Source organism: Bacillus rossius, chromosome 1, assembly GCF_032445375.1.
Source record: "Bacillus rossius redtenbacheri isolate Brsri chromosome 1, Brsri_v3, whole genome shotgun sequence".
Classification (NCBI taxonomy): Eukaryota; Metazoa; Arthropoda; class Insecta; order Phasmatodea; family Bacillidae; genus Bacillus; species Bacillus rossius.
Genome location: NC_086330.1, coordinates 115,689,402 through 115,713,963, shown reverse-complemented (window position 1 = coordinate 115,713,963; position 24,562 = coordinate 115,689,402). Strand labels below are relative to the sequence as shown.

At 36.6% G+C, this 24,562-nt stretch overlaps 1 protein-coding gene across 2 annotated transcripts in view; it reads right to left on the bottom strand.

The window, feature by feature from the left end:
• Nucleotides 1-24,562, bottom strand: part of LOC134542734 (glutamic acid-rich protein-like) — a 188,536-nt gene that overhangs the window by 106,465 nt on the left and 57,509 nt on the right. For both annotated transcript variants that reach the window (XM_063387238.1, XM_063387232.1), the window contains exon 4: nt 11,672-11,815. In XM_063387238.1, the coding sequence (XP_063243308.1) occupies nt 11,672-11,815 (144 nt within the window). The remainder of the gene's footprint in view (nt 1-11,671; nt 11,816-24,562) is intronic.

Genomic DNA, 24,562 nt, shown 5'->3' with positions numbered 1-24,562 from the left:
GAACGAAAGGGCCGTTGGGAGTACGCGCCATCGTCGTCTGCGCGGCTCCAACACCCCTTGGGAAAACATTTATTTTAATTTATATATATATATATATATATATATATATATAATGCCTATAAATGCACAATACCTTTTCTTTTAAATGACAAGTGACGTAATAAGCATACTTTTTTTTATCGATCCTATCGAAGTTGGCTCACAATCGATTAGTCAATCCCAATCTTGAGCCGGCAACCGGTGGCGCCATACATACTATAATATTTTTCACCTACTACACACCACCACCCCCCCCCCCCCCCCCCATCCTAGTTTTAATTTGCTGAAATACGTAAAGTATAATTTTTTTTATCATAACACGCTATAAACATAAGTAATACCTATAGCTTTTTTTTATTTATTATTATTATAGACAGACATGCTACACACCAAATTAAGCATACTATGACTATACTGGTCTAGTACTATAAGAAAACATGGCTACACTTCAGTGTGTGTGTTTTTTTTCAAAATTTGGCATCTACTACTACTACTACTACTACTACAACTATAGTCATAGAGTAGTGGCTGACGAAATAATACTTTCTTTTATATTCAAACTTGAGATAAATGAAAAAAAAAAAACTATAAATGGGGAAGAAAAAAAAAGATGGCGGCCTGGTATGCTGTGCTAAAAGATGATGGCGGCCTGGTGTGCTATGCTACAAGACGGCGGCCTGGTATGCTGTACTACAAGATGTGGACTTTCAGCCATCGATTGTCATACATATATATAATATTATTTAATTTTTTTTTCCAAAGTTGGCTGTTCTGGTTACTTCCTAGCAGTCAAAATTATTATTTTTTTTTCCAATGTTGAAATAAACATGGCGGACGGCCCGTTTTTTTTTAAATTTCCCGCTTAGCACTATAAAAAAAATAAAACATGGCGGCAGACTAGCAGCCGACACTATACATTTTTTTTTTTTAATTTCCCGCCGTTTAAATTGGCCGACTAGCACTATAAAAAAATAAACATGGCTGCCGCATAGCAGCCGATGCGCCTCGTTTAAATTTACCGCTTAACACTATAAAAAAATAAACATGGCGGCCGCCCGTTTTTAAATTTGCAGAACTAGCACTATAAAAAAATATATATATACCTTCTCTTTTAAAAAAATAAATATTTTATAAGCATATATATATACAACATCTGAAATTATTTTCTCCAATATGGTCTCGTGGTCCTGTGGTTAGCATGACGGACTAACGATCCAGAAACGAAGGTTCGAATCCAACCGTCGCCACCCCTCACATTTTTATACTTGTAAAAATAATTCCGGGGCGCGACACTAGCGCTACCTAGCCCCCTCATTTAGAAACATACACACACACCCCCTCACCCTCCACCACCCCCTCCGCAACGAACACGCCCGAAGTTACCCGACGAGATATATCGATCCTACCGAAGTTGGCTCACGATCAATACATCCAACCACCCTCCACGTGACGTCACCAACCCAGACAAGCACCTGTCAGGAAAAACACCTGTCACACATGCACCTGTCACACATGCACCTGTCAAAAAACACCTGTCAAAAAACACCTGTCGAAAAAACACCTGTCAAAAAAAACACCTGTCGAAAAAAACACCTGTCACACCTGCACCTGTTCACGACAGGTGCACAACAGGTGCACGACAGGTGCAGGTGCACCTGTCGCTTTGTTGACTCTCTCCCAGAACCGGCGTGCTCCCCCTACTAATGTTATTGTGAGTTTCTTTACTAAACCTTTTTGTACATATAATGTATAAGTGTAATTTAATTTTAATGACAAAGACATATTTTAAAATAATATGAATATGAAAACATGAACAACTGTTGAATTATAAGTAACTTACTTACGTGTATAGCAATTTAACACATGTTTCAAATAACTCTAACTTTTAAACTAGTTTGAACCACAAAATGAAACTAGCACTTTTTGATAATCACTAATAGATGTATTTTTTGGCATAAAAAGAAAAATTTTATCTGGTCACATATTTGACCTTGAAATTAGCAAATTTTGAAAATTTTGAAATTTTGATGCTAAAAAAAAGCATTAAGGGCTTAAAACCATTACTTTAACTCAACACAGCTGGAAAGTACTCTAGCCGTAGTTATTACACAGAAATTTTGGTTTTTTGGTTCCAACCCCAAGTCACCTTACAAGGTCATGAAAATTGCTGAAAATGTTAAATATTTTGGCATATTTCAAGGTCATTTTTCTTATGTTTTCCAAGTGTATTTAATATATTTTTATACATTTTATGTAAGCCTATAATGTTCTCTTTTTATCAGTAGACAAGAAATGTCTATATTTTAGTCAAGGCCAACAATAAACTTTTAAAAAACCTTAAGAGGCCTTATTTTTGCACGCAGTAGCAAAGATAATCAAGCCCTGATTCAAAATGGTGGCAGATAAAAATTAAATAAAAATAGTTTTGAGCTATTTCCTGGTTAGACTTTCTTGGGTAAAAATTTTAATTTTTTTTTAAATGATCAAGCAACTATTAATTTTAAAATTCGATGATTTCACACGGAATGACTCTTATTGGAAAACCATGTTTTTTGTGAGTTTCATTGTCTGTGTAGCAAAATAACGCTTTTTTTTTCAATTAGTTAACTCCCTATTATCCGCGCTAATGGACAGGAATACCTTGGATAATCCAAAATCACAGATAATCCGCTTAACTTATTTAGTTACGAAAATAAAGTAGATTAAATTTCATATGACCCTGTGCTACCTTCTGCCATCTACTTACATGGTTGTGATACCATATGATCTCGCTTTCATTAGCGGTGCTTATTGTGAATAATTTATAAACCGTAAATTCTTTTTCAAAAACGCAATATTTTAAACAAAAAAAGGAGGATATTTTAGCCAGTTGACAGTCGTTATTTTAAGGAATGACTGCTGGCAAAGAATACAGCCGGCACGCTCTAGCAAATAGAAGATGGTGAGGAATAAAGTGCTGGATATTTGAAGGAAAATAGGCCTAAGCACTCACAAGTAAATTGTCTAAAACCCAGAAGAGGAGTCAGCATGTTTCTAACAACGAGGTAGTTAGGATAGTTGAATACGTGCTGTGGAAGGTTTGTCAGTGCCGCGGGTACGCCCGCCCAGGCTGTACTGGCCGTGTATGAAGCGTGTATGAAGTACGCTTTTTCCCACTCATACTGTTATAATTTCACAATCAAAGCTGAAAAAACATATACGAGTCGTCAAAAAAACTTAAAGCCGATATCCAAAAACAGTAGATAAAGTCATGTACCAATAAAAAAGCTAAGCAGGTTGTCAACAGGCAGTGTAGTCAATTCCAATCGCAATCTGTAGTCAAAATCCAAGAAGAAAAGCAAAAAATCGAAGTCCAAACAGCACTTATAAAAACATATTCCAAAAACTAAACACCGTGCACAAAGCTCTTACTCAGAATAATGATAATGGCGTATTGGTGTGACATGATCACAAGTTGAAAATACCTGGAGGATGGGAAAAGGAATATTTGGAAACGTGTGATTATTGGCTAGCACTGTTACTATGCGGGCGTGATTGAAAGATAACGTGGTGAGTCAAGCCAGGTATAGGGGAGGAGGAGGGGGATGCGGACAAAGAAACCCTTCATGACATGTGTCGCGGACAGTCTATCTATCCAGGCGCGCGCAATGGCACGCACCTACGCAATTCAGTTACAGCACCCGAAGTTTTTAAGCAACTTTTTGAACAATTTTTTTTTCCTTCATGTTTGGACAGATGATGCAAAGGCACATATTAATATATAGTACCTCCATTCTATTACTGACACCACAGAGTGTATTTTTTAATAAGATTCCATTACAATTTACTTTCATTTTTTGGAAATCTATATTATTATTAGTGCTGGGCGAAGTTAGAAAATTTCCAACCGAACCGAACGTAAGGGTTCGAAACCTCTAAATATATATTCGAAAAACCGAACGTTCGTTTAAAAAAAATTACATATTTCAAATTTTATAACCCTCATTTGAGAACATCCACAAAACAGCACAACAAAATTCCATTACTTGTAATATTCCGACTTTTATCGCATAATCGTCGCATCAACAGTTTCAAGCGCAGACAAAATTAAAAAAAAATTCATATTAATCGTTGCATAACTCGCATAGGCACGCTTTGTTTTTTTGTTTACTCTAGAGAATTTTGTATGCATTTCTTGTACTACGTAATATAAACTATCATACAAATGCCAAAGGTTGTGTATATTATACCTTTAACTATAGTGCGTGTACGAGAAGTGTTGTAAAATCACCAAAGATTGTGTACCCCATACGTTAAACTAAAGTGCATGGACGAGAACTCTCGTATTTGGGCAAAACTGACGTGATCAAGTTAACACAAGTCAAATGCGGTAGGAAATGATAACGTATATTACGTATTTTAAATTACTGGGATGTATTTATTTTCTTTGGCCTTTTTGGTTATAACAGTCAGATATTGAAAATATTAATTTAATCTTGTGTATTAAAAGTACTGGTCCAGTAAATTTTACAGCACGGTACTAAGTTGACTAGCGTAGTCGGGGCAGCCATCATTATTTCTCGTGTTTTCTTTTTTCTGACGCAAATTTCTATAACCACACTTCTTACGTTACGTTTACACTATTATTGTTCTTGAGGTGATCTGCGATGAGTAGGCTTACGTTGTTTAAGTTTTCCAAATCGAGAAAAATAATGACGACCCAGAAGACCCAGAACCACCTTCTGACGAGCAGCATTCTTCCAAGAAAACAGCAACTGCAGTCAGCGGGTTTTGTAATGTAGATAGGTAACTTAATTCACATTAGACATTTTTTTAATGTCCTATTAAAAAGTTTTACTTATTAAAAATGTTTGGTTATGTCTACCACAAAAATATGTTATGTGGCCTTATGCTGAATGTTCGTCATATTTATTATATAATATTTTTTTAAATGAAGGTTAGTGTACACTGAAAAAGGAAGATAGTCTTTTTCGAAATTTACATGGAAGTTCTTAATCAGGGTGGCCACTCTTCTGGGATAATAAAATTCCTGGTTTTTTCCAGGTTTTTTCAAGGGTGGTTTTTATCAATATTTGCCTACAATTTGCATTTTTGTTACACAAAGCACACACAATATGATGTTTTATTGGCGTTAAACAATAGACAACTTAACTATAGGCTTAAAAATTAAATCAATGAACTTGCTTAAAACAAAACCTACCACCAACAAAAAATTTATAATCTCACGTCACAAAAATTACTTGACACCAAACGCACGTGTTTTGCCTCTCTTGCGTGGCTGGCTAATGCTGTTCTTCCCATCCATGCTACCGATATTGATTTTAACATTACACAAATTGCAAATAGCGTGTGTCCTGCACTTTGGATCTTTCTCCACCCATTCAAACTCTTCCGTATATTTGTCATTGTACGTGGTGACCGAACTCGTTCACATTTTGATAGTCTGCGCCAATTACATGTTAGTTTAAAAAATTCAAAACAACGTCCCGCACAACTAAACTTTTTAAAAAAACTCGAGAAAAGTATCCGTGATACCGTGACGCAACAACATGAGCGCAAAGTAGAAACAAATATACATACAAAACTAGTGCTACCAACATGCAGTGCGAGAAATTACTACCACCCTACAACAACGTTTTCAGCCAAAATGCTGTTGCTTTTGAATACAGAAACATAATAAGTATGGAAGTCTGAATTGTTAACGGTTTCTTACGTACTACAAAAGTTTTTAAATGCAATATGAACAAATTAACTTTCACAAAATATAGCACACGAGCACGCTGTCGTGCTTCGACGGGTGGTGAACGTGATCATTTAACAGCCGTATGTTATTGTAACCGTTACTTCATAAAAAAATTCCCGGTTCTAATAAAAATTCCTGGTTGATTCCCGGTATTCCTGGTTTTTTTAAGAAATCCTGGCTATTTCCCGTATTTCCCGATTTCCCGGTTGGCTGGCCACCCTGTTAATGAATTAAAAGTTGGTATATAATGATTTTCTCTAAACTGTTTTCTTTCCTTCATTATTTATTGCATAAACTTTACTTATAAAATGTTTTCCAATGTTTTACTAAAGCTAAGCTATATAATGTTTTAATTTTACATATGGCTGGAGAACCTTTCTTTCTCACCATTCAGTTAAAGACCAAAATGCTGGTCAACGGTTCATTTTAATTCAAAACAATTATTTCTGTATGAGGTTCGGTTCGGCTCGGTTCGATACGGTTCGGTTCGAAACCAGAGAACTGAGGTTCGCCCAGCTCTAATTATTATTTTAATAAATTGGTGTTTTTTGATGGTCCCTGAAAACCTTTACGTTAAATTGCTGTTTTCATTAAATCCGTGTTCACAAAATCGGGGTTCTACTGTATACAAAAAGATTTCCTACCACGAGTGGACCATCCCAAATTTTACGAAGGTAACGATTTTAATAATGCAATTTGTGGAACTGTAAGCATACATAAAATCTGGGTGGTAGTGTATTTAGTTAGGGGAACACCACCTGTGAATATTTTTATTTCTTATGTTGGTGTCCTACTTTACACTTCAAAATATTTTCATTTTTAAATAAAACGCTAACCTCATTTCTATGGTACACACATTGCAAAAAACAGAATTTTACGTTTTAATTTTTCACCTGTTATTTGAGATGCATCAAGTGGCAAAGAAAGAAATTCTTTTGAAAGTATAACTTCAAAAAAAATTGTACACAATGCCAAACACCAACAACTCTGCAGCAGCATAGTAATACAGTAAAACCTTTTTGTTGCGACCCCATTTATTGCGACCACCTCTCTATTACAACCCGATTTCGAGGAACCGTGAAAAAATTGCCGAAAATCCGAAGAAAATCGGATGGAAAATAAATTTTTTGTAGTTAGTAGCGTGTTACTGCGTTTCTCTTGCCGAGTGCTGTACTGCTGCAGGCAGCGCGTATCTAAAAATAGATACCACTTCCTGTCGACCGCTGTCAGCACTTGACAACCCCCATTCCACGTCCTTTTGCTGGCAGGGTGCGCAGTTAAAGATTTTTGTGGCGACGTTTTTACGTTTAGCTTTTTGCGAGTGTCTAATGTCATACCCAATTAGGCAAAGCTACCTGCTGGCTTTCTCTTGATTTTAATTACTATTGGTTAACAATGTTTAGTTTTTGAAGTCGCGACTTGGTATATTTTCTGGCTTGAATTTGTGAACTATTGTTGACGACTTATGCAAATTTTTTCCCCCCGATTTGGTTACCTGAAAGGTTGGGTTTTGTGACGACTGTTGGCGATTTACACATTTGTTTTATTTCATACGGATTTGCGGTTTTGACGAAATGAGTGTTAAACGAGCCAGCTTGTCACTCATTAAGAAGTACGAGATAATACAGGAAGTGGATGAGAAGAAGCTGTCGAAGACGGATATCGCGCGACGACATGGCATTCCGAAATCAACTCTTTTCACAATAATAAAAAAAAGGGAAGAAATAGTAAATGCCGTTTTGAAGGACGGCCGCAACGTCCAGCTGAAGAATTTGAGGGGCGTAACACATGCGAATCTGGAGGAAGCAATGCTGGAGTGGTTTGGCCAGCTTAGGGCGCAAAACCTGCCTGTAAGCGGACCCATGATGCTGAAAAAGGCAGACGAATTAAGCTTGAAGTTAGGCATTGAGAACTTCAAATGTTCAAACGGTTGGCTGGATCGTTTTAAAGTTCGTCATGGCATATCGAGTCGTAAAATCGTTGGTGAAAGTGCGTCAGTCGACCCACAATCTGTGAACGAATGGTTGCCCTTGCTTGGAAACATCCTTTGCCGATACCCGCCTCGCGATGTTTACAACGCGGACGAGCTGGGGATGTTCTATAATCTGATGCCAGATCGTACTCTAGCTATGAAAGGTGACATGTGCAAGGGTGCAAAGCGAAGCAAAGAGCGCCTCACCGTCCTTCTGTGCTGCAACATGGACGGCAGTGACAAAATGAAGCCTCTCGTGATAGGAAAATTCCAGAAACCCAGAGGATTCAAGGGCAATGTAATTCCATGTGATTACGATTTTAATAAAAAGGCATGGATGACTTCAACGGTGTTCATGAGATGGCTTCGCGGCTTTGATGCAAAGATGGGCGCAGCCAACCGAAAAGTTGTTCTCTTTGTCGACAATTGCCCAGCACATCCTGCTGTCGACAACCTCAGGAACATTGAACTGGTGTTCCTGCCAAAGAACACCACCAGTGTGCTTCAGCCTCTGGATCAAGGCATAATACAGCAAGTGAAACTGAAGTTCCGCGAAATGCTCGTGCGGAGCATGGTTTTAAAAATGGAAATTGGCAAAGATGTCAAGAAGTGGGATGTATTTAGAGGGATAGAAGCAATTGTTGCTAGTTGGAGGGCCGTGCAGCCTACAATTATCGCCAACTGCTTCCGACATGCCCACTTTGTCACACCAGTCGACAAAGAGGCTACCGTCCATGTGCCTCTTGCTGCTGCCAACTCTGAAGACCCGGACGACCCGCCGACAATGGATGCCGAACCCCAGCCAGGCCCTTCAACGGAACCGGAGCTGGGCCCTGTGACAGTGTTGACACCTTCCCCTTGCACTGTTACTAGGCCTTGCGACGATCAAATGTGGCAGCATTTGGCCCCAGACTGTACATTTGAGGAATTTGTGAGAGTGGACGATGACGTCGCAGTTTGCGGTGCCCTTGATGATGCCGGAAAATTACAGCAAGACTCCAGTGACGAAGAGGGGGAAGGAGAAATGGAAGAACTCGAAGACGTTCCCACAACGAGAGACGTCCTCAAAGCTGGAGACGTCTATGCATCAATGCTACGACATCATGGTGCAAGTGAGGAGATGTGGTCTCACTTTACAAAATTGAAAGAATTTGTCGAGAAAGCTGCCATTAAGCAGAAACAGACCTCAATTAAGGACTTTTTTAAAAAGTAGGGCAGTTTTAATATAACTTGATTTTTTTTCATTAAATGAGTTTACGTGTATATTTTTTCCCCCTCGTACATTAAAACATTTCTTTGTTGAAGTGAAAGTTAACAGTGTGGAATATGTAACTTAACTTACATGTTCATTAAAACATACGTTGGTGTGTTACGTATGTAGAGCACGTATTAGTGTTTACAACATAATGACCAGCTGTCACGTCAATTACGTTGTTGGATATTATGACTTAACGGGTGAGTTATATTCAGTGCTGGATGTTGCCATTGTATGGGTGATGGTTTTGTAAAAAGGCCTACTTTTATGTTAAACGTTAAGCAGAACTCTTTAAGTTTGCATTGCATTAGTCTACTGCTAAAAAAAATTCTGAATTTACTTGTGTAAATTTTAAAATAAATTAAATTATTTAAAACAATGATGGGGCGGTTGCACTGAATATTTAAAAGATAAATGCTGTTTTATCTAAACAGCACGGTAAAATAAACTATCCCGCTTCTCAAAATCGTAAATTATTTTTGAAGTTAAACAAATTTAACTTATTATCACATCTTTGTTTACCGTATACAACCACGTAATACATCCACCCACTTTTTATTTTGATAAATTAGAGGGGAGATGGTAGGTGGCCAAGAATGTTTTAGATTGCTTTTGTGGGGTATTATGTTTTAAACTGCGGTCCTTGTGGTTCTAGGTCTTGAAACAGCATTGTAGAGCAAAAAGTACAAGTTTGACAAGTCCAGTCTGTGTCACTTATGCCTCTTTTATCCGCTGTCCAGGCAGAATTTATTTTTTACTCTGCTGCCGTGGCTGGTGTAGATTGTGGAGAGCAGATAATACGACCCTTTATTTTTATTTTTACCATGCCAGCTTGCTACTGAGGGGCGCTATCTTTATTTTTATTTTTACCGTGCCAGTTTACTACTGAGGGGATTATAGGCTGTTACCGTACATTGTGCTCTTAGAAGCCAAATTTAAAACACTTTCCACCATTCACTGCAGCATACATTTAACATTATGAAAAAAATTGGTATAAACATATTTACTAAGCCTAAAAACTATTTAAATAAAAAAAAAAACATCGTGGCTAGTTAACCCTACGAACAGAATTACTTTCGCTTTATGGTCATTGATGTTATGGTGAATATTGAATCCATCCAGCCACCCTAAGTGACACTTTTTAAGGTAAAAAAGTTTTTTTTTTTGAAGTGTGAAACATGTTGACAGGGAAACGCTTCGTAGCCATGCGTCACCCACCCGTATTGTTGAACGGAGGGAATGGTGAGTATAGTTCTTTTGCGGTAAATAAATACTTTTATGGTCCTACTAAATGTTTCCATACAAGAAGTTTTTTAAGTTTCGGTGATTTTCCAGCAGAAATACTGTTCTGTGACTTATAAACAAATTGTACCATAACTACATACAGTCTTAACGGTGAGTAGGTGCCGAGGGGTCTTCAAAATGTTTTTATTTTACCGGGAATGGAGTATACAACCTGGCTTTCATCGCACAAAGCAACGGAGTGAGGAAGAGGTGACGAGGGGGGAGGAGGGGGTGGGAAGGGTCGAGGGGATAAGGTTGTACACAGTTTCTCACGCAGAAGGTGGGAGAAGTTAAAATAGGAGGGTGGGGGATGAGAGAGAGAGAGAGATAGAGAGCGAGACAGGATGGTTTGTGGAATCTGGGAGGGATGAACCTTGAATGAACAAAGGAAGGAGAGCTGCAGCCAGCCTGTTTGACGAATTTCCCGCGCTCCCACTTACGTCGTACAAGCTACGGCCGTCGTGTTTTAAAAGGAATGTCCGATTTTTTTTGTTCTTCTTATACGAACATTAGAATATGAAAAGCCCTTACAAAATATACGCTGTGCGGTAAATAATATCTTTTTAAAAGCTTTTGTTATGAGTTTTTTTTTTTTACAGATTTTGGTTGTACCTAGTGTCAAAATTTCCGATTTTTTTTTACGGTTCTTGAGAATATATTCGTAATCTTGATGCTTCGTAAAATCCGGGGTTCATAAAATTGGGTATTAATAGTATTAATAGTTGGCAGAGGAACAGCAGACTGCAGCAAGCCACCCCCTTCCCTCCCTCAAACCAAGCTAAGACGTATGCTGCCGATGAGTCACTGCAGCCGTATAAAAGCGCTGTTCATTCCAGAGACAAGCTGTGTTCTACATTAGAATATCATCTCTTAAATCCAGCGCATTGAAAATACCATCTTTTTGAAACTTATTAATTTAATAATTTTGACCTTAAAGCTTGCTGCATAGCTATTTAACTACGGAAAGCAAGAAAACGTACATGTAAACTAATCACTAAAAATAAACTGTCTTTTCTTTAGAGGTGGCCTGTAGGGCGACGGACTTGTCATGAAGGTTGAAGTGGGTTTAAAGCAAGCCGACTGGCATTGTGAGTGACAGCATCCTGCCATTGTACGGCTGGTTTCTTGACGAGTAATTGATGGTGGGGGAAGGGGGGGGGGGGGGGGGTCGAAATCAACTGAAAATTTCGGGAAAAATCTATTACGACCCCCCCTCTATTACGACCCTATTCCTGGGAACCGTGAGGGGTCGTTTCAGAGAGGTTTCACTGTATAAGTTCTGCGAGAATGTGCGGTGATGAAGGATGTAGAAAAACTATAGTTAATCTAAATCCATCTGTAAAAAGTTGAACTATAAAAACTATTTTGATATACTTACAGTTGATGTGTTCTTGTACAATGTCTTGCCATCTTGTTGAAACGGCACATACTTCTGTAGAAGAGCTTTTCCATCAATTTTCCAAATAGGCGGATCACCCTCTGGGTTAACCATGTCCGTTTTTAAAACAACAAATGCTCCAGACTGAAACAAAATATGCACTATACAATTAAAAATAACTGTGTCATTACCAACATGTTACATAGTTCAAGCACACAGTCAATATACAAAACAGTACTAAAAGGGAAACAAAATGTACATTACAATGCAAATCAAGAATTAGGATGGCTTAATGCTTACTTCACACCTTGATGCTATCAGCAGCAACTACATAAAATACAGTAAAACCTGCATCTGAAAATAAGGGAAAAATAAAAAGAAAAACCAAAAGTACTTCTTAAGCAGGAAACATTAAAAGAATAAGAAATAAAGGGTTGATTTTGGTGGGTTCAAAAGTTGTGGTGTTCTGAAAGTGTACAATACCTAGCTAAATTCCACATGGAATAACAGTTTACTTACAGCATTTTTATTGGGACAGGAAATTTTAGTGTTTCAAAAATTATGCAAAATCTATACCATTCTACGAAAAACTTAGAATTATTTTAATAGCTTTTTATATAACATTGATAAAAAGTGGTCTCATTTACATTTTAAAACCTATATTCTACCACTTTGGAAATAACAACTCAGATTGGCCTGGCTAGAAGACGACCTGACTTGCAACATTCATAAACACTTCAAAAAAAAAAATGTTTGTTAAAAATGTTTATTGATGTTTAAAATTTTTCTAGGTATGAATTTGGTTAAGCAGTCTTTACTGAAGGAAAAAAGTTTGCAGAACTTTATGTAGATTTCTTTTTCAGTACTGCATTAAAACAAAACACAGTCCGCCATTACACAATGTTTACAACAGGTACGCACAGTTTGCATAACATACAAACGAAAATTCCCTGCTCGAAAACCGTGAACATTTATTAATTTTGAGTTATTCAAAATGTTTTGAATGCTCACATACACCATTCATTTTGGAAAAAAGTCCTATGATTGCTTGGCGTCTACAGTACAAACCAAAGAAGAAAGGTTTTCTTGGGATGGCGACAAAAAGATAATGGACCACAGTTGTTAAATTTTTCACTAAACACTTTGTCTCTTGTCCTTTCTTTTACTCACGCAATAGCAAATGTTCTAGAATTATGAAAGCGTCTGAATAATTTCCAACATAAAAAGTAAATTACACACTGAAAAAATACATTTACACATAATAACTTATTAAGAAAAATGAGAACCACTAAAAGTAAAGTTAAACTAAAAGTAAAGTTAAAAGGCTTTTCTAATTAAAACATCTAAACACAAAATTACTAACAAGAATATTAACAATAATAAAATACAAGTAGAAAGAACTAGTTCACCATAACCTTTCACTATATAATAAGCAGATTCATCTTAATGACGAAAATCATATAAATTCCTAAAACAAAATTATTTTAAAAGCTGGGGAAGGCAGGGTTTTGCAATGTTACATCACATGGTTATTTTAGTTCCGCAATATAGAGCCACATTTATTGTAACTTTTATTTACATTTGTTTGGTTTTAGAATTGTGTTCGTTTCACAGGTGAGAAATGCAGCATAACAGCTGCTACTGCGCAATGTTTATAGATAAATTCCGAATATTGATTTATACACAGTTGCAACTATTGCATTCAGCTTCTTTTAATGTCTGTGGTAGAAGTGAGTTATCTATTGCAGTCCATGGCCACCGGGTTTTTTTTCCATGTTACCAATGCTGAATGAAAAAAATACAAAGACCCAAAATACATAATTGTTTCCTTTCATAACTAAATCACAAAAAAAAAAAAAAAACAGTGTTTTAATCCACAAAACTTTCTACTAGGATGGATCCAGGCAAGGATGTTTGATAGAAAATGAAATTAGAGTATTTTTGTGTTCATTTAGGGCTTATTATAATGAAAAATACAGTAAATTAAAAAATTTTACACTCATAACCTCTGAAGTTTACTAAGTCGATTTTTTCATACCTTTATTGGTACCATTCCACAAATATATTGCACGCCTAATATGTAATTATAAAAAAGTATTATTCTGGAAACTTACTTTGCAAAACAACCATTAAAAGAGAAATGTTTCAACACTATATTTAATATTTAAACAAAACACAAACCCAAACCATACACACACAAACACCACACACACACACACACCACACACACATACATACATACACTTTCCTCTGATGGAGTTGTAACAAATAACTTATTCCAAACATATAAATGATACTGTAATTTATCACCAACAAAACTTTTATACATTGAACCTTATTTATGCAAACCTGAAGGGACAGAAATTTACGTTATTACAATAATTTCCCAAGTTAGACTGTAAGTGTTGCATAGTTATTAGTATTCACTTGTGAAAATAAGGAATAAAATAAAAATTCTTAAAACCCTTGAAATCAAAATACTGTTTTTTATTTACCCCAATTTTAAGTGTTCAACTATATTAGCCTGTTTTCAGTGCTGTTAACATATGCTACTCATAATGAATATTTTTTTCATATACATATATTAGTACAGTTCCGGATGAGACAATAGTAATTAAATGAAAAATAAAAAAAAAATTAGCCTTGTGTTACGTAGTTCAATACTGCAAAATAATTAAATGAACTTTTTATGTATTCAAAAATCAGCTAGTGATATGAGCCGGTTAAAGCCAAAGTGGTGTAAGTCACTTTTTCTGTTATTCTGAGTTATATGAAGGAATGCACCCTACAACCTAAAAATGGTTTGTGGAAAAATGGTGTAAGTCATAGCTTTGTAAAATAACTCACAGATGGCAGCACACATATTACATGACAATGGATTGGTATTATTGTTTTCAGCCAAAGTGGTGTATGTCTGACTTACACCACTATGCTTTACAACAATATGTTTAGACATTTATTTTTTGTTAGTTGTGTTACATACATGAAGTTATATGTTGAATGAGTGTAAGGTTTGTGTTTCGTAAACGATAATATGTGTGATTCAGACAAAGACGGGCTAAGTGAATCGGGATCAGAATATATACCATCTGAATCGGAGTCTTCAGAATCAGGTAAGTTTTAAAAATAATATTATTTTGTGTGTTTTTTTTTTAACACTAATAACATAAAATGTTATTTTGCATTTTAGAGTAAATAGTGACTTTGTGAATTAAGTGTGGATTATTAGCAGTACTGTAAAGGGAATTAATTAATGTTGCTACGACCCATGCATTTACTATAGATATTAATACAGTACACTCCCTATTTAACGCGGTTGTCGGGGGACATAACTTTCACCCGCGTTGTTGCATAACCGCGATGTTTCGATGTGACCAAGGTCAAAAGGCATAAAACACCGCCTGTGTTCTAATAGGTCGGCAAGCACGCACAGTATAGACGGCCCGCCTTTGTGCGGACTTTGCATCCGCAGTTTTCACTAAACGCGGGTGAAAAAATAAAAATAATAAATTTTAAAGATAAATATTAAATGTTGAATTTTTTTTTTTTGCATGCCGCGCACAGTTTGTCGCACGGCCTACGAGCGCGCCACACGCCGCCATAAACACGTGCGGCACACAAGCTGCTGCCAGTCTCGTGGTGTCAGCCACAGTATCTGCTTCGTCTGAGTGTCCGTAACAAAGTAAGTGCAGTGTGTGCGGTTACACACGATTCTGCGGTCAAAGTCTTCTAAATAGAAAGGCCATAGTAATACTTCAAACCTAATATGAATCGCAAAGTACCGAGTTTGATTGACAAAATAAAAATTCTAGATTTAGGTACTTACAGATAGCGTGTCTTTTGCAGAAGTATGCAGCAGATACGTGAAAAACGATTCTAGCATTCGTACAATATAAAATAAAGAATCGTCTATCGTGTAAACTTTGTTATCCATGCTTACAGTAAATTATAAATGGTCACATGTGGGATACAAAAATTGCGCCAAAATAATTTTAGCGCAATCAGTGGCGCCGTATTAAAAAGTCTGTTAAACGTTGTCTTTACTTATTCCATCAAACGCTGTGTCGAGTTGCTGAGTGTGTGTGGCTCGGATCGGCAAGTGTTATATTCCCCAGCCTCTGGTTAAAGGTCGGGAGGCCGCTACATATAAACATTTCTGGGGCTTGTTTACTACCTCACGACAAAATTGGTACAGTATGGTTCACGTAAGTATTGGACCACTGGGAATTCCTCGGCAAAGATTAAAAATACGCTAGTTGATTTACTTTACTATTTAATGTTAAAACATTATACCAAAGTAAAAAGATGAACGTGTATAATACAACGAATAATATTACGTCTGTAGGTTCAAGTTATAACAAAATATTTGTGTCTACGCTTGTCAACACACGTGAACACGAGAAGTGTGCAGACGGAAATGAGTAAACTACTCAAGGTCACCAGACTTCCCCCCTTTCGGCTTAATCGCCCCTCTCATCACTGGCGCTTATATTCCACTCCCCCCGTCTACCCGGGTGTCTTGGTCGCATATACTCGGCTCGCCTCTCCTCACCCAGCGCTTGCCGTCAACCAAACCTATCCAAAATCAATCCCCAGCCGAGTCATGCTGGATAATGTCGCTGGACGGTGGGCTTTATCGGGTCCCCTGTCCGATGCTTTATTTGTGGGTTAAAAAAAAATGTTAAGAACTAGTGTTTCAGAAAATAACACTGGGCTGGATTGGACCATAATTTGAAAACACTACAAGATAGAGGAATAATGTACGGAGATATCTTGTTTAGAATTTCACTGCGGACATTTTCTACGCCTAGGCTTTTTTCTGCCCGATGCTTAGTTTGTGAGTTACAACGCAAAATTATCCTAATCGGCTGTCAACCATTTATTCCATTATTATTACAGTAGAACCTCGTTAATCCGTGACGCGCTAATTCGGGAATCGGATAATCCGGGACGATTTAAAAGTGCAGAAAAAAAAAGAGAAGTAAAAATTGTCAGCGCTTAAAATTAACGTCACGCGGGCCGGCGTCCGACAAACACTGCAAGCCATTGCGTGGGCCGCCAAACTCTGCAACCACAGAATAAATAAGGACACTGTGCTGCAACGCTGTTTGTACCGACCCTTTGTGTCGTCCCCCTTTCAGCTGTCACATTTGTCACTCTTTAAACTTGAGGGGGATGTCCTGACTTCTGCTTCCCGTCTCCCTTTGTTTGTTTCCACCCGCCAATGCAGGGCAGGCGCCTGGCGAGTGACGTGTCTGGCTGGCATTCGGCTGGACGAGTGGGAGGGGAAGGGGGGGGGGGGGGGGGGGGGGGGCTACCCAAAATTTATGTGTGCAAGTTCAGCCCGATCTTATCTTTCTCTCTTCGGCTGTTGTAAATGACCGTGAACTAATGGCTAGGCAGTGCCGTATTGTTTTAAGCCGAGACTAATTCGAAGACGGCCCTTACCGTGAACGGATTATCCGGGTTTATTACTTTTTTTTTTACAGGATTTTAACTATCCGGGCATCGTCGGGTCCCAATTAACACGAATAATGGAGAGTTTACCATTTTTTATCCATCTGTTGCCAAGGCGCAGTAAGCCTCGGTAGTTGTTACGTCACATGACCTTGGCCTTAACCCAGCTGCACGCCGGTGTCTGAGAAGCTTGACAAGACCTTTCGGGCTTTTAATCGCTAGTCCGTGAAATTCTCGGTCCCGACCATCACGAATTAACGAGGTTCTACTGTGTTATTATTATTATTATTATTATTATTTTTCATTTCTGATTGGGGGACATGGTTTGACCCGCGATATACCCGATTCCGCGATCTATCGGGGCGCGGTATACCGGGAGTTTACTGTATGTTGCTATTTCATTTTGTTATGAAATGTTTTTTAGTATTATTACAATAATTTTATAATGATTTTAATTTTAATAACCACTATAATGTAAAATATTTTTGCTAAAAATATTTTTCAAATATACAAATATATTTAACTATGTACGCACCTAATATTTTTAGTACCTATGAATAACGTAATGAAACATGTGTTTAAGAGAACAAACAATTTCATACTCAACATTTGCATTTTGAATGATAATATTATGTTTCTAGAAGTATTAGGTTCCGGGTTAATGGTAAAATACGTAAAATATAACCCATTTTAACATTCGACTTCATGGCACAAAGGTATAGGGTCCGCTTGAGATTGCAATGGTTGAAGGTTCAATATCAACCACAATCTATATGTGCTTATTTTTTATTGTTATGTTTCTTAAGTGTAATATTACTTAAAATCTGAGAAATCTTTAATTTATGTGACAATGACACTAATTTCAAGTTTCAGAATTTTAAATTAAAGTAAGGCATATTGAACTTTGTTGAGAGGGATAAGTTAATGTGTATTTTATAAAGTGTATTTTTTTATAGAGTTACGTAAGGAAACAACACCACCCGTAGAGGCTCTTGGTGATGCCATGGACATTACAGACGATGAAAGTGAAAAAGGATGGACACCGCGAACACGAAAGAGGAAATGTTATCTAAGCAAGAAAGAGTATCGGAGAAAGAAAAGAAACTCTGGTAAGGCTTACAGAACTTTAAAAGGTAAAAAAGTAAGTGAGAAAATTTTCAGTAATGTTAATTGCCACTGTAGAATGAAGTGTTTTGACAAGGTAGATAAAGAAGATCGTAAGAAAACATTTGAAAACTTCTGGAATATTGGTGTATTTAGTTGCCAAAATGCTTTTCTGTGTGGGTTAATCAAACAAGAAAAGCCAAAGGTAAGACGTCCTAGAGATAATTCAAGACAGGCAAAGATAGCGATTAACCAGTATTATATTCCATTTGGCGGAAACAGTGTCAAGGTTTGTAAAAAGTATTTTCTTGACACCTTCCAAATTACTGATGGCAGAATGATGAAAAAAGTGCAGACTATGAAAAAAGTGCAGACTGGAGAACAACCTGGAGCAGACAAACGGGGAAGTGGTACTCCTGCTAATAAAATTCCTGAAGATAAAATAAATAAAATACGAGAACACATATCAAGTTTTCCAATGTATCAATCCCATTACACTAGAGCCCATAACCCAAACAGAAAATGTTTGTCTTAAAATTTGAATATTCGCTTGATGTACAACCTGTATCAAGAAGATTGCAAAAACAAAGCAATTACAGTAGAACCCGTTTATAGTGAACCCGCCTATAATGAATTCCCGTTTATTGTGAATTTCCGTCTCGGTCCCGGTAAAATGATGTGAGGTTATGTATTAATTTATTGGATATAGCGCACAACTTTTGTCAATGTTGATACGTTTTCCCGTGTACCACGAACATATTTTGCCGACATAATGCACATTTATCTCAAATATTTTCATATAATTACAAGTATTTTCACAAAACGTCTATTCTGGATCACATTAACGTTTTTCTCCGCAATATGCTACTCGATTGTCCAGGTCCACTGTTCATATTATAAACAAGTCGTAATCGAGTGGCCTCGGTAGGCTACGTGTAGCCAGAAATGGTGCTCAGTTTGGTGAAAATAAAAATAGTTTTCCCTGCATAGTTAAAGAATGGGCGAACGCGTGTACATTTAATAAGTTATCAAAATTAAACATAAATTACCGCCACACAAATAAGTATGTACATTATAGCAGCAAATTCAATATTTTTACGTCTCATTTTTATCGTTCACGTTTCGGACATTTTGATCGAGTAAGGTTCGTAAGACTACCACTAGATAGAACTCTGTGGACAAATTTTTTCCACAGAAAGTAAGAAATTTTCGTTCCAGCTTTAGCAACTGCGATACTAAATTATACGTAGTGATCTTAGATGCGCCAGACTCGTTATTTTTCGTTTATTTACTTTTGACGGTAAAAAGAATATCGTGTTATTAAGCTGCAAATGTGCTTCAATAAGAAATACGTACATAAAAAAGGGTGAAAAACGCGTTAAAAAACGTAAGGCATTATCTGTGCGAGATAAACTGGACATTATTAAAAATGTAGACTCCAACCCCACTGTCCCGCACGTGTTAATATCAAAGGAACTGGGAATTGCAACATCCACATTAAATACAATATTAAACAAGCTGAACAATCTTCTTTCTCAAGCTACATCACTGAGTATTAACCGCCTGAAAAAGGGAAAATACGCCGATGTCGAAGAACCATTAAGAGAAAGTTTGTACATGTGTAGTGTATTAAAAATAATATCTGCATTTGCTCATAAAACTGTTGCTTTGAGTATTTCCATTCGTTCTTTTCTTGGCTTAGGCCTATGTGTAGTTAAGATTATGCTTTTGAGTATGTATTGCCAATATAAAAGTTTTCCCAGATATAAAGTTTCCCCTCTATAGTGAACATATAAACTACTCCCTTCAGATTCATTATAACAGGGTTCTACTGTATAGCAGTAAAAGAAGCCATTTACCGTAGAACCTTCAATAGCGATTTCAATTTGCATTTCCATGTACCCAATAAAGATACATGTGTAAAATGTGACCAGTACAAAATCCTCAAAACTGCTCCTGCTGTAGATAAAAACGAGAAAAGGAAGTTAGAAGTAGATCATGAACTTAATTTGCGGAAGGCAGAGGCAGCACGGCAGTCTATGAAGCGTGAAAAAGAAAAAAGTGACCGTGATTCTCTTTACTATGTGTTTACTTTTGACTTGGAGAAAGCCCTTCCTTTTCCAACATTGACATGTTCAGTTGCCTATTACAAAAGGAATATGTATGTTTACAATCTTGGCTGTCACAAGCTATCTAGTGGTTTGGGTTTCATGTATGTATGGGATGAAACAACAGCTTCACGAGGTGCACAGGAAATTGGCTCCTGTGTTACAAAACACATTGATGCAAGGGCTGCAAAAAGTACCCATGTGGTTATGTACAGTGATGCATGCACCGGTCAGAACCGAAATATAAAACTTGCATTAATGTGCATGAAAGCCGTCCAGAGTGACAATAATGATGTCAATATCATCAACCATAAATTTATGGTGAGTGGCCATTCATTCTTGCCAAATGATTCAGATTTTGGTTCTGTAGAGGTTTATGCTAAGACTCGTACAATGTTTAGTCGAGAAGACTGGTACACAGCAATTGCAAAAGCAAGAAGAAATAAACCCTTTCATGTTACAGTCATGACCAGTGAAGATTTTATGTCAACAAAAAATCTTGAGCAAGCTGTTACAAACAGGAAAATCAATGAAAGGAAGCAGCCTCTGTCTTGGCTGAAAATGCAATGGATTCGTTCCACACGACACGAGCCATTTACTCTGTTTTACAAAGAAACCCTAAATGAAGATTACCCTTTTGAATCCATAAACATAAAACCAGCAAAAGTTGGAAGCCCTATTTCAATTCGACACATTCAATTGGATAAGTTGTACAAAGGACCTCGACCTGTGACCGCAGAGAAGAAGAAAGACATGGTGGATCTTCTTCCATACATTCCACCAATTTATCACGACTACTTCAAGAACTTGAAAACATGTGGTATTTCCCAAAATAGTGGTCCAATGGAAATCATTGAGGAATTATAGTGTGGAAAACTAAGAGTGTAAACATCATAGTGGGACATTTTAATATTTTTATCGTCACTATGTTCTTGAATATAGTCATAGTTAATATTGATTTAAAAATAGTTTAAACAGTTAGAAGGTTTTTATGTCTTTTTGTAATAATATTCTTGTCTTTGCAATTCTCTTAGGTGTATTATAAAATCTTAAGACTAATGGTGCAAGACAATCTGGTAAACAAAGATTGTAAGACGAAGTTAGTTTTACGTTAGTGTAATAATAGTGGATATAGAACTTAGGTAATGCATATGATAATTATATTTATAAAAATTATAATTCCTACTAAATAACTTCTTATTAAATCATCAATAATACACTAATTATTATGGTGTTTTAGTAATAGATAGGTCATGCACATTGATAACCTTTAAAAGTATTCCTGTAATCATTAAAAACCAAAGTGGTGTAAGTCACTTCCATGCTTTATTTAACAGATATTAAAATCGTCATTGTAGTTAAAAATGGCTGAAAAGTTACATCCATATATTATAGACATAAATATATAATATTTAAGTGGTACATTAGGTCATAGAATTTACAATAACCAATCTTATAAAACCTTATGTATCTCAAAACAGGTAAAATATGACTTACACCACTTTGGCTTTAACCGGCTCATATAGTTAGTCAACTCACACATTGCAATAAAATGTTAAGATTACTTACTTATATAAATTTGTAAACTCTTTGAACAGTTATTACTTACATGCAGGACAACCCATTGAGAAACTAACATAAAATTTGCGTTCATCCTGAGAATAGATCAGCCTCAAATGTACAGAGTTTACGGGGATAAATAAACTCAGCATTAACTCAGGGATACGGTGAACGAAGCTCTGGTGTTACAGACCCCTGGTGCTGTTTTTTGCCGGAACAGGATAGACACCAACTCGTGTGTAGAAAAATACCTACAACTACGACTCTGTAGAATGTACGACTGGAACAATCCTCTCCTCCATCAGGTTTGGCTGCAAAAAAGGGTTGGTCTCACCCGTGACGACATAAGTAAAAACTGCTCTGCTTGGACTGGAGTCTTGAAGCACACAATGGCAGACATCGACCAACGCGGATGTGCTATGGAAGCGACTACGACTAACCAAGTCCGTGTGAAGAAAACAGACTTCCTCAACTCGTACTGCTAGGAAAGCTACACAATCTTGCGGTCGCCGCTCAGCTTCAAGTCCCCGGTGCATTGTCCCTGGATCAGCGGGACTGACCCTCACACAGGAGACGTCTTGAACGTGCAAAACCCAAGCTCAGAACCTTCCATTCTCCCTTCTCACCTCATGTTATTCCCTTACTTCCGCCGGACAACGAGCAACTATGCTAGGAGGAACGATGGAAGAACCTCAGCTTCCTACTTGGCGAGCAGATAGAATACTGGAAGACTGCGTTATAATGTGCACTGATGCAAAACATAGCAGGAAACTGAATATCAAATCTTCAGTAGGATATACAGCAAAGACTAAATAAATTCCAATATACATACCACATGAACTGCTACAAATTAACCTTAGGTCATTCCACATACACAAACTTAATACTAAAAACACATGAAAAAGATAGTTTAACATATTTACACATAAAATGCAAACATATGGAGCTGAAACAATAATTACTCTATTAAACATGTAAATATATCCGAAAATTATTCATTTACGTGGAGTTGTAACTACCCTCTTTTATCACATAGTCATCGCACATTTTATACTAAATTTAAGTTTGAAAAGTAGGGGTGCTGTTTTATGAGGAAATAAATTTTTTTTGGGTTGGATAAAGTTATTCATAATAACAAAACCGATTCATGAAAAGTACGTTTATTTAAAAAGTGGAGTATACAAGAGCATGCCTGATAAATTAAATTAATAATTCATGCAAAAAATAACTTCCTTCAACTTTAAATACAAAAACAAAATCTGTAATCAGAATGTGAGCCTGAACTAATGCATAACCATCGTCGTAGTACACACTTACCACAAAAGAGTGCGGGCCATCAAATGTAATTTACTCTGCACTCAACAGAGAGCAACATAACCAAACATGAATGATGCCAACTAGCATTGTCTACATTTTGTAAAGCGGTACACTGCAGCGACACAGACGAACGGATAAAGGTTAAAACGTTTAAAAACGTCTTAAAAAGAAAATTTACACATCAGACAACTTCGTATTTCTGTTAATTAAATAAGTGGTAATGTCTGAATAAATAGTAGATTTCTACTTTAAAATACACCGTTTTAAACGGAAAAAATACCTATAAAAAGCGCTCGGAATCTAATAGCGGGACCAAAAAATTATGCAACGTTTAAACGAGAGGTTTTTTAAATTCAAATTTTGACGCCCTAAAATATCAGTGCGACGATTATGCGATAATACAGGGTATAACTTATTTCAAAAATATAAATTAATCCATACTTGATCACCAACAAAACTTTTGTACAGTGAAACCTTATTAATACAAACCTGAGGGGACAAAAATTACCTTTTTGTAATAACGAGGATTATTAACCATACTTCCCCATGTTGGACATACATAATTTGTACTATGTCAAAACAAAAGAACAAATATGTGCATTCTTACAATATAATAGACATAAAAATATTGATCAAATAACAAAAATTCCGATAGAGCTGAATTTTGGTAGAGACCTTGGGTACACCAGTATAAATAAAGAGCCAAAAGTCCCCATAGATCCCATGTGTGCTAAAAAAGTTATCCAAAGTCAAAGATCAAATTTTTTTTTCTCCTAAAAAACGGAAAGTTTTATCAAAAATACAGCCCAGACAAAAATGTAGATTACAAAATTACCTACAAAAATGGTCCTAACACTTTTTTTCTAAGAATCACTATTCCTAAGATATCGCAATTCTAAACGTTGAAGGAGTTAGATTCTACATTATATGCACACAAATGCCACGTAAATACGTAGTTAAGCACTTAATATAAGTAAAAATTCCTATTTGTGTCTCTTATATGTATGTATAAAATATACAATTCTGAGATTATATACTCAATAGAAACTGTCCCTTAGCCAGTCCTTTCTACCCGCATGGCCTTGAGCAACAACTGCTTACTCTATTGTCCACGTGGCACGAGGTACCTATATACCCTGTATTATTATTTCAACGCATGAGTATCACTAAGATATTCAAGGATGAAATTGAAAAAATTTTCGAGTACGAATTAACCCCTTACCCGTTATCACTCTTCGATGCACTTGTAATGCGCAAAACACTAAAGTCAGCCATTTACGATTGCTTTCAATCAGTCAATGCTGAAGTTGATACTACAAACGCTTCTTACATTATAGATGGAGGA